This window comes from Calonectris borealis, chromosome 4 (genome assembly GCF_964195595.1).
Source record: "Calonectris borealis chromosome 4, bCalBor7.hap1.2, whole genome shotgun sequence".
Lineage (NCBI taxonomy): Eukaryota > Metazoa > Chordata > Aves > Procellariiformes > Procellariidae > Calonectris > Calonectris borealis.
The window spans coordinates 17,066,714-17,078,497 of NC_134315.1; the positions used below are offsets into that span (position 1 = coordinate 17,066,714).

General features: G+C 37.0%; 1 protein-coding gene across 5 annotated transcripts in view; it reads left to right on the forward strand.

The window, feature by feature from the left end:
- Nucleotides 1–11,784, forward strand: part of CPEB2 (cytoplasmic polyadenylation element binding protein 2) — a 55,832-nt gene that overhangs the window by 40,651 nt on the left and 3,397 nt on the right. For all 5 annotated transcript variants that reach the window (XM_075148790.1, XM_075148791.1, XM_075148792.1 and 2 more), the window contains 4 exons: nucleotides 3,913–4,031; nucleotides 4,328–4,442; nucleotides 6,331–6,512; nucleotides 11,216–11,784. The exon at nucleotides 11,216–11,784 is cut by the window's right edge and continues 3,397 nt beyond it. In XM_075148790.1, coding sequence (XP_075004891.1) covers nucleotides 3,913–4,031; nucleotides 4,328–4,442; nucleotides 6,331–6,512; nucleotides 11,216–11,443 — 644 coding nt within the window. In that variant the 3' untranslated portion in view covers nucleotides 11,444–11,784. The remainder of the gene's footprint in view (nucleotides 1–3,912; nucleotides 4,032–4,327; nucleotides 4,443–6,330; nucleotides 6,513–11,215) is intronic.

An 11,784-nucleotide genomic window follows, 5' to 3' on the forward strand; every position in this document is an offset into this window, starting at 1 on the left:
CCATTGTCTGTATTAACCTGCTGTTTACACTGATTCTTTCTGATTTAAGCTAAGGCGCAGCATTCTGTGGGCAAGAATTGCACTGCCTTGAGGCCATTTAATCTCCTCTGGGGAGAGTCTGTCAGGACAATAGAGGAACCAACCCCAAAACAAAATACAGCCGTATTGGCTGGCATGGACAGTGCCATGCTGCCTTGCGCTGATTTTCTTGACTCCTTCTCTAAGCTACTAGCAACAGGAGTTAACTGGAGTTTGATAGAACTTAAAGCTGCTCTCTGATTTCTACACAGAGTATGCAAAGCAGAAGAAGTGTCCTTTCTCCTTCCATATTACTATGAAATAAATTACACCTTGCTCAGAAAATCGTGTTAGCTACCAGTGTGAATCTAGTCTAGAATGCTTTGCTTTTGATTTGTTCTTTATGTAATAAACACAGAAAATGAAAAGGTTTAATTTCGTAATAGAGCTAGGACTCTTCAAACTTACCTGGGCTTTCTGTTTCCGGTGCTGACCCAATACATTCAAAAGAAAAAAAATACTTAATTTCTTGGTCTTGTTTCATTAAGAGAGATATCAGCTCAGAGTAAGGATGACTATAACCAGTGCAGTATCTTTAGAATCATAGAATCATAGAATCATACAGGTTGGAAAAGACCTCTAAGATCATCGTGTCCAACCAGATGTCAGGAAATGTAGTTCTTAAGTCAATTATCGTCTCCAGGAAGATTTGTTTATTATTTGAGGTAATTTTCTGAGGACAAGTACTTTCAAAGTCACCCACACTGGTTGCCTTTGAAAACAGGAGTATTAGTAATAGTTCCAGTGTTATGCACAGGTATTTAGTCAAGTGATAAACACTAACAGGGGTTACCTAAATTTTGACTCCCACAGGAGGCATAAATTCTGGTAGAGGTGCACGTGAACAAGAATTTTTTATAAGACTGTGTTTCATCTAATACTTTTCACCTTGTGAAATATGTACAAAACATACAAGCTTTGTCTCTTGGCAAGTAATATCTGATTGTGACCTGCTACTGTTGATGTACATATGACCCAAAGGTATGAAGCAGCTTCCTTCAAAGACGACTATTAGAGTAGCTTTGCTTTTCCATTGTAAACAGACTTGCATTGCTATCGGGTGTGAAGCTGTTAGAGTTAAATGACTGATACGTTACACCAAAAAAACCCCAAGAAACTAGGGAGCTAAGCTGTTTTGCAGTACAGTAAAACACCTTCTACTCTTCACCCTACCTCCCCACCATGTTCACTGTGACATGTAATTTCTATCACACATGGTAATTGTAGTTCAGTACTACTCCAAAAAGACTACTTGATCTTTTTCATCATGCTTATGCATGTGACTTACCACCACTGTACTAGCTTTGCAGACATTAAACATCCACAATAGTTCATGAGTTATGGATGTTGAGATGAAAAATAATCCAATAAAAGCATATATTGGGAAAGCAGAAAGGGATAAGAATAAAGTTTGTGCTGCCATATAGTTGTTGGCATGTGATAGCTGTAGTAACAAGAAGAGCCCTAATTTATGATGTCTAAATGAAATACCTAAGATAAGAGTGTAATTTCCCTTTGCAAGCACTTTCTTGCTAATGAGTATAGGCTGGTTGCTTATGTAACTGGTGTTCTTTGGAGAAGTCTATGGCTAATGTATAATTGATTTGTGCCAGGAAATGTGTCCCGGTCCAGGGCAAGTGATGGAGAGTGGTTTGTATGCAGGCTGTGCAAGTCTAGCATTCTTTGGAAGGGATTGACTGTTTCTGTATATGGCTATAAAATGTGACACTTGAGCAAATTACCCTCTCTAGCCAGTTTTCTTCACCAAGAGAACTGGTTATTTTCCTCCAGGCTAGACTTGGGGAGCAAACTAAAATGCGCTGTATATCATTGAAGCTCACACCTAGAGCTGTGGAGCAAAACTACAGCCAGACCAATTTGATAGTACAGACTATACCCTAACTTTCTCTGTGTCTTTAGAGAGCGAGTAGTACAGCTAAGCTCATGACACAAGCCTGTCTGATGCTTAAAATTTAAGTGGGATGAACTCAGACATCAGTAAATGTTTTGCAGATAATGTTGAGAAAGCAGTATTAACATATAGTTTTGGTATTGCTTTCCTTTTATTTCAGGTGTGGAAGGATATAGTAATCCTAATTGTTCCCTCATCGAGTTCTTATATTTGAATTTTCTATCTTTTTACAAGCTGCCACAGTTAAGCGTATTAATAGTTCCAGACATACAGGTGGTAGATCACGTGGAGACACTGACCATCTTTATGTATCAGGAGCTATATGGCAGTACCCTTGATTTGATTTAGGATAAGAACTGATGGAAAATCAGCATCTGGCAAAATATTTTACTTACTTCTGGCTGTGCGTCTTACTTTGTATGTATGATCCCTTAGTCGGTATCATGTGCATTTAGCCGTCCCTTTGATTATTCAAGTTTTCACACTCCCATCATTCTTGTACTGAGCTCTGCATTCAAACAGGAATGCGTGTGCCTGGCTTCCCCACAACTAAGAACAGTTACACGGGTCTGGTCTCACCCATGCAAGTCTGCACTTGCCCTCATTCAGTGAGTGAGTTTTGCATAGGTAATATGTGGATTTTAAATTCTAAGATAAATACTGAAAGATGTCCCCATTAAAAGATTTTGAATCTAAATATTTACTAATTAAGCTTAAGTTAAACAGGCTGTCACTAAAAAATATTGTTCAGCAATGAAAAATGGACTTCACAAGGAAACGCTTCAGCCCAAGCCCAAAGATTCCCTACAGCATATTTGTTAAGAAACTAAATAAAATTTACATAAAAATACAGAATACATAAAACCTTGTCATGTCTCCCTTGTATGTAGCTGTGATAGGACTGTGGTGTGAGGGGTAAGAAATGAGGTACAAGTTATTAGAAAGTTACAAGTTATTAGAAAGACCAGTAGGCCTTACAGCTTTTTCTTTAAATCCTGCTTTTGCTCCTATATATCTAAAATCAGTTGTGCATTTGCTTCTCTAATCTTATGTTCTTCGTAGCACAATGATTCTTTAATGCTCTTCAAGATGCCCCCTACCATCTTTGCCTTCATGACCCACACTGTCTGTTTGCAATAAGAAATTGCCAGTGGTTAACTAGCTTCTCTCAGAAATACAGTATCATTTCCAAAAAGCTTGGTAAAGCAGCCATGCTCCTTCTTGCCAAGCCCACTCTAGAACAGCTGCTTCAGCATTTACTTTTCCATCCAAGTAATAAAATATAACTTTGTGTGAAAATTCCACACTTGGTAGTAATCTCAGAAAGAAATGTGGATTTATGGTCCTTTTAAAGTTCGTTTTAGAATACAACCCTAATTGCGCTATCGGGCACCTGTAAAGTAACAAATTTGGTATATATCATTATACTGTAACTGTTAAGGTATTCTAACATGTGAAGTTCTTTGCTTGTCTGGCTGTTTGTTTTTACTGTAGCATTAAATAAGCATTTTAATTCCTATTTTTGTAGTGTTTGGGAGGTTTGCTGGGTCACTTATGTAACAAAGTACTTTGATCTAATCTCTAGAATAGAGATTAGTCCTTCATGCCAAGTCGGATTTTCATTGTATAATGTCCGTTGCTGCCAATGAATTATGCTCAACCTAGACTTCCAGTACATTATAGAGCAGACGTGTTTGCTTTTATTTGGTTATTAGTCTCTTTTGACAATTATTTTAAGGATAGAAGTTCTGTTGATCATGGCAAGGTAGTACATAGTTAAAGAAGATGACTAATAACAAAGAATTGGTTTGACTTTCTTTTACTTTTGGAGTAAACACATTTGTATGGAAAAGTCATTGGCGAAGATGATTAAGAAAAATAAAGATAAGAGAAAAAATACGTTTGTTTGGCTTTTTTCCCAGGCTATGCGTTCCTCCTGTTTCAAGAAGAGAGTTCTGTTCAGGCCCTGATTGACGCCTGCATTGAAGAAGATGGAAAGCTCTATCTTTGTGTTTCCAGTCCTACTATCAAGGACAAGCCAGTAAGTAAACAGTAGATGGCCTGCAGGCTATAGCTGCCATCTGTCGAAAGCTGCATTTGAAATGATGACGATGAAAATAATCAAAAGCAAACTACTGTTGGCAGAGCTCAACATCTGGAACAGTTCGATGATTTTAAAATTGTAGTGTTTGGAATTAACAGGATTAAAACAGAGCACCTAGACATGCAAAGCTAATGGGGTTATGACTGTTTGACAGTTTATATAGGCTGATGAACATATATCCACTATGTAGTGAAACTTAAAGTAGCATACTATTTTCTTTCCCAATTTAATAGGTTCAGATCCGTCCCTGGAATCTAAGTGACAGTGACTTTGTGATGGATGGTTCCCAGCCGCTTGATCCTCGAAAAACAATTTTTGTTGGAGGAGTCCCTAGACCATTAAGAGCTGGTGAGTATAATCTCTGGCTATTTTTAGAAGTAGGAGATTATTGGAAATAATTTGAACGATGCATACTTCTGTATAGTTATGTATGGATAGGTATAGATATATATATAAAAAAATAGAAGACTGTCGTGATAGTTATAACCACAGTACAATATTCTTGTATTCTTACATTTCTCTAGTAACTGTTTTCATCTGGCTTTGGCCATAAATCACTGTTTATCATTGAGATTTACTGGAAACCGTTACATGTCTAAAGCTGTAGAAAAGATTTTGATCATATTAGCAAAACTGTAGTGTAAACTATGTCACAATAGAGTTTTTTTTTAAAATAATGCTATGAAAACCTCTCTGCCATGCTCCATGAGTATGTGGAGCTCTATTTGTACTTGCTTGTCATTGTGCATTAGCTACTCTTCCCTACTATCAGGTTGCAGTTACTCTTGCTAATACGGACAAAGCAAAAACACAAGTGATGAAGGAGTACTTGAAGGAAGTAGGAATAGAGGAAAAAAGGAGGAAATTCAGAAAGCTAGCACAGTCTGTATAGCACAACACTACATGAGATTGGAGGACTCTTTCTAGACATTTGTCGGAGTGCATGAAGGAAAAATTAAATGTTTCTCTAGCTGTGGTTGAGCTACAACCTGGACAGTCTGCTTTGTGAGATTGAATGCAGTAGCCTTTTACAATATTTTATGGTGGCCTTCTAGTAAGTAGGTTGAAGTGAATGTTGGAAGTAGAAGCGTAACATACAGTGGTTCAAATCCCATTTTCTATTAGAATGACTCCTGGACTTCATTAGTCTTCTATAGTTTGTAATGAATTTTATTCTTACAGAAAGATGAGCTTTCAGATGGAAGATGTAGGAGAACCAAGAAGTGATAGTGCAAATTTGGGGTATAAAGAATCTTAAATTTTTCTATCTTGGACCTGAAATGCTCAAGCTTTTATGTTATTTTACTTTTAAGACTGTACTTTTGACTGTAGTACAAGCTCTGTAAAAGCATAAACACAGTATGTTCCAACTGCAGATTAATTTTTCTTTAAATTCAGTCCAAATATTCCAGATTACTGTGCTGAATGTCTGTGGTAAATTTAATGGATGCATTCTTATGCTTAGCTTTCAAGTGCCCTGTATATGTGAAAATGAAATTTTTATGGCATTGTGAAATAGAATCATGACTTCACAAAAGCAGTAAGACTTCAGGAGGCTTTTCAAACAGCTATTGAACATCAATGACTGCTGACACCTTTATATCCTAATACAGAGGATACTAATTCTGAAAAAAATAGTATTTTCCACCTAAATGAATTGCAAAACTGAATTCAGTATGAAGTATTACTAGAGTATTGCTAAAATACTTGATCTGTAAAATTTGAGATTTTTGTTTCTATGAGCTTCAGTATCTGTGGTAAGCGTAGCACTGTAGAGATAATCAAGCTCTGTGTGGCTGATGAAAAGATGCTAACTACATCTTTAAATTCAAGTAGGACATAGAGCATTAGGACAGCCAGAGAACATGTACCAAGGAATTTGTGGCATGTGGATCTATTTTATACAGCTAACATTCCATGCCTGCCCAAAAAGTCTTTTGCTGTAATCCCCTGAAGAAAACTGCCCTGGAATTTCAGTTCCAGGTTATCAAGGACTGCAAGGACTTAGAATTTCATTGTTCCTTGGATGTATGTACCCACAGTGTGAAAGATCTGTCTGCTGAGTATTTCATAGCTTATTTAGTATGTTTTTGTATTTCTTGTTCTTACTGTTACATCGGCTGTTGCAAAATTAATTATTAAAATTAACTTTTCTAGTATTTTTAAATATAAGCATATTATATAAAGTTTGTACTGTAAGAACAGTTTAAATGAACATTATTTTGTTTCTTAACAGTGGAATTGGCTATGATCATGGACCGTCTCTATGGTGGAGTTTGTTACGCAGGAATTGATACTGACCCTGAGCTGAAATACCCAAAAGGTGCTGGACGTGTTGCTTTTTCCAATCAGCAGAGTTATATTGCTGCCATCAGTGCTCGGTTTGTTCAACTTCAGCATGGCGATATTGATAAACGAGTAAGTTGTACAGAAATTAAAACAAATAAATATGAGCGTGATGATCTATAAAGGAACTTCTCAGGGTGTGGTAACATTGCATTTGATTGGCTTTCATGCCAGCTTCTACATTTCTTTTAGTATTCCTGTAACTCCACTAGTTCCAAGAGTTAAACTGTGAATGCCCCCAAACGAACCACATGCATTCCACAGAGCAGCAGTTTGTTCCTTGGACATATGTTAGACCATATGTTCTTTCCATTCTGGAGTTCCTGGTTTTGTTGTGTATGGGCAAAGGGCTTGAAAATCTTTTTCTCTCCCTTGTTCTAATGAAACCAAATACTGTGATAATTCCTCTGTCATTCATAGGAAACTCTAGTATTCATTGGTTTCAGATTAGCTTTATATTTGCAGCTGCCCTTAATTTCAGCCATAATTGTCAGTGCTCAGCACTTCAGAAAATCCATCAAGCTCAACACCTAAAATACAGAATGTCTTATTCTTTCTGTTTGAGAGTCGTCTTAGTATTTATCGATGTACATTTCTGATTGCTACAGATGCTTATTGCTAGCTAAAGCAAAACTAACTTTTATTAAGAAGACTAGTCAACTTCGTTACTCCTAATTAGAAGTATAAGAGTAGCAAAGACGACTGGCATCTAAATTATGTCAGTTTTAAGTGTCACTAGTTTTGATGTCAAGAGCTGCAGAGGTAGTCAGCTGGTATTAATAGATGTTCTTTTAAATAAAAAAAAAAGGGTCTTAGAGGAAGAAGGGTTCAGTAAGTAAAGTAGTTCAAGGTCCAGTCTCCTCTACAGATCAAAGACATGGGAAAAAGAAAGTAGTACAGTTAACAGAAGTGTGCTGTAGGGAGGGAGCATGTGCTTCTCTCCTTTCAAATAGAGTAATACAGCTTTACATCTGTCTCTCAGATACCAGTTGCCTAGTGAACTGAAATCCCCAAACATGGTCCTTTCTAGAGGATGAGCAGGTCTGAATGTAGTGAACTGGGCTTCATGTTACTCTGTGATAGCTACATTTTGCTGGTGGAATTCTGTCCTTGTGACTTGCAGCTGACTTCGACTAGTAGCTCTACCTTTTGGCTAATTACATAACAGGGAAAATGGCCTTGACACTGTGACTGTGTGAAGGGAAATAAAACTATTTATCATCTTGCATTTGATTATTTGGACAAAATGGGAGTAAGGACCAGAATCCAGAACTCCTCCTAAAGAAATGCTGAATGGGTCATTTAGCTTCAGAATCAGATATAGCTTAGTGTGTTTCAGGAGCCATCTATAGTGCATTTGGCTGTGAGGTGACCTAACTTTAAAATTAGAGGTGGACAGTTGGGTCCCATCCAAACTAGTTCTCCCTCAAAGGTGGGAGACATGGACTTGAACCCTGTGAACTAGGGGACGCTTTTATCGTGGTCTTCCTCTTCCCATGGAAGTGTCTTTTGCAGTAGAGGAGTATGTGATAGACTGGCAGTACCATCTCATAAGAGAAAGGAAGGCATGAACCTGCCTTTGAAGGCTGCACTTCCAAGTAGGTTTGTTTGTTGTTTTGGGTTTTTTTTATGATAGGTCACCAGAGATTTTAAGGGCTCTTTGGGTGCCGAGCACACATCTGAAATGGCAGTGCTTGCTGTTTGCAGAGAAGGGGATATAACTTGTTAATATATGATATAACACTGAAATACTTAAAGGGGATAGGCTGTAAATCTCCAGTAAAACAATGGGCATGTGCTGCAAGCTTCGTAGAGCTTGGACAGGGAAGAAAACCCACAAAATCTACCCCAAATACTAGATTTCAGAAGCACAGCATTTGAGTTGTATCTATGAGACTTAATTTATAAAAACAGTAGTCAAATGATTTCTTCAATCACTATTACAAAAAAAAAAAAGGAAGAAACAAGTATCATTAGTATCTGTAGATAGCTGTTCATGGGCTGGAGAGGTTGGGGGGAGAGGGAAGGAAGATCTAGGCTTTCTCTTTAAGTATCTGAATTCTCACAGTTTCTTTATTGTTTTTTATAATTTGTGTTCTTTCTTTAGTGTTGCTTTTCTAATTCTTGAAAATTAATTTTTTGTCTCAAGTATTCTCTTAAATCTGGAATTTTGGCATTTTTATTAGCATCCTTGTTTTTTCTTATTTTTAAAAATGTGTGCTACTCCTGAGGTGTTTCACTTGAAAAATACAGCAGTGCCAAATCTAAGTATTTTAATAAATTTGTCTTTAAACCTTGTGATGGGGAGGGTTTATGAATGTCTTTGTTTATTTCAGAGGGGTTTTAATCTTTATTTTTTAAATTATCTTCTCTAATTAAATCATATGGTCAGTCCTTATTATTTCTATAATTATATATATATTTATACAACCCAGTTATTTGCATTACTGAGGAGTAATAGAAAACAGCCTCTTTTTAGGGAACACCTTAACTCTTAGCTGTTTCTGAAAGTATGAAAAGAACTATTTTCAGAAATAGTTTTTTGCTCCATGGAGTTTATACACTAATGCCTTTTCAGGGTCTTAAAAAATTCTGAAATCAGTATTACTGATGAGCAAGCAATTTGTATAAATCTGTAGACCACTGTTTTTGTAAATGAGGAAGATAGTCCTACTTCGGGTACTGCCTTCATCTGAGATGAGTATGTACGCTGGGCAATAAAGCAATGTATTACATATTTCACTGAAATCTTAGAAGCAGGCTGTTCTCCTACCCTTTACCTTAGCGTAGCCTTTCTTACCAGTTACATCCAGTTTCTGTAGGTCTGCTGTCCTTTCACATTCTTTTCATAACCAGTTTTGTCTGTGTTTTTTCATTGCTAAATTTTGCAGTTCACCTGTTTGTCCTTCTGAATTTCAGTTCAAAGTATTTATAGCATTTTTTTTGCACATACCTTTTCTTACCTTAATTGGAAATCTTTGTGTCGCGGTCGCTTAACAAACATTGTCTGTGATCTTAACTTCTTCCTTACCTAAGTACTCTGCAGCATCTCTCCAGTTTTTTTGACATGTAGATACATTCAGTTTCTCTAACAGATGTTTTTGCTTAGTAAAGTGCTCCTCATCCTGTTTTATCATATATGAAAGCTCAGCTCCAAACATTTCCTTGAAACTCATTTGGAGTTTCAGCTCCAACAATTCCTTAAAATGTTGTTAACTTTCATATGCCAGTAGTCTGCATCCACTTCATGTAATACTGCTATTCCCCAAAGTGTCTCTCTTATACATTTGAAATCATCTTCATACCGATCTTGGTGCATTAATGCACCAAAGCTTGAAATACATGCTGCTTCATGCTTTCAGTAATTCTGAACCGCGAACAGAGTTACTGCATAAGGTACCTGTTTATTGGAAAGTTTGAGTGTAATTTGTGATAAGGCAGGTCGTTGTAGTGAAATAAGAAGTAGAGCTTGTACTGAATATAGATTACAGGAAGAAGCACACTCTATTTCAAACGTAGATGCGTTTGACATGTCACGTATGACCTCTACTTCTGAAGCTAAGAACACGAAGGCTATTCTGCTGTAAAACTGTTGGGTGGATAGCTGTATGTGCAGATTGTTTCCTCTGGAGACACAATGGAAAAAATAGCATTTTAAAATTCTTATTGTTTCAAACATACTCTGTCTGAGTATAGTACATAAAGTTGATGTCTATATGTAGCATTCTTAGGTAACAGTATCTCAGAAAAAGATCTCTTACAGCAGTGGGTTTTAGTATGAACTGGAATAGCTCTTTTTGCCAACAAAAGGCAAAAAATACCGTCTTTAAAAGTGAGGAAAATGTGGAAGACAACAATACATTCCTTAATGATGGAGTCAAGTCATTTTGTGTTTTATTATGAAGTTCTCCTTCCTGTCTGATCGCAGTCTGTAACAGTTCAGTTACGCAAAGACATAATGCAAAATTTACCACTGGACTCCTGCCACTTTTCCACTCTGGTAGTCAGATGAGTTTGGGAGAAAGAAGCTGTGTAAGACAGGTGTTTCTAGCAGTCCGTGGACTTGCAAAATGTTTTTTTTTTAACATTTGCAGAAATACATTGAATACAAATTTCTGTACAGCTCAAAGCCACAAAAAGGGAAAGTAATAGATGGCGAAGATCTGTAGCTCCAAATTTGACCATATTTTAGAAACAGGGAGTGAATTTACAGGGAACAGGAGTGCTAAAAGATCTGTATTCCAGCCTCCGGAAAGTACTTTTAATTTGCACACAAAAGTAGTACATGCAGAGACTTATACTTACTTTTTTAAAAAGGTTAATGTATAAATAGTTACATTTTTGTATGTTCAATTGTTTTTTGCTAAACAGTATAGAACTGGATGACATGTTGGGGTACATTCGGGAGCTGATGAGATTAGTTGGGAGACCTTTGGGCTTGTTTGCTTGTTTTCTACACATACTTCCATATTACCATTTGCCAAGAACATCCTTCCAGAGTAAATTAAGGGGAGGTTCTGATGTAGCTATTTATTACGTATATAGTGTACTTCTAAAGATCTGCCTTGAAGTGTTCTGCTTACTGTATGGATAGATCTGTAGCTGGTAAATGATGAAGAGCAATAACTGATTAGTTAGATAAAGGCGCTAATATGTCTGATTTCAGACATCTGGTTTGTTTGGTTTTTTTTTAAACCAGAAAAAACTGAATGCCCTCACACAACTTTAAGTAGGAATAGGTATTAACTAGAATTGTTTCTGTTTTACTCCAACAGGTGGAGGTAAAGCCATATGTGTTGGATGACCAGATGTGTGACGAATGCCAGGGTGCACGATGCGGTGGGAAGTTTGCTCCTTTCTTTTGTGCCAATGTCACTTGCCTGCAGTATTACTGTGAGTTTTGTTGGGCAAATATCCACTCTCGTGCAGGACGTGAATTCCATAAGCCATTGGTAAAGGAGGGGGCTGACCGCCCACGTCAGATCCACTTCCGCTGGAATTAAACATGGTGAACCAGCATCTACATAAGGAAAGAAGGGTGCATGTGGCTTACTGTGTTTGAAGATACTGACATGCAGAAGAAATAAGTGCATTCTTCTGCTTTTCACCCCAGCTATCAATACATGCATCTTTATCAGCAGCCAAAACACTACAAGCCTCTTGTTTTTCACCAAAACCCTACATCTCAGGCTTACTAATTTTTGTGATATTTTCATGTTAAAATAAAATGTTTTTTTGTATTTTCTCCAAGTTATTTTTATATGTAAAGTTAAAACTAGATATGAGAATGTTTTTGCGTAGGGGCACACAGTCTGCTGCTATATATAGTGGGTGAAGCGTGCAC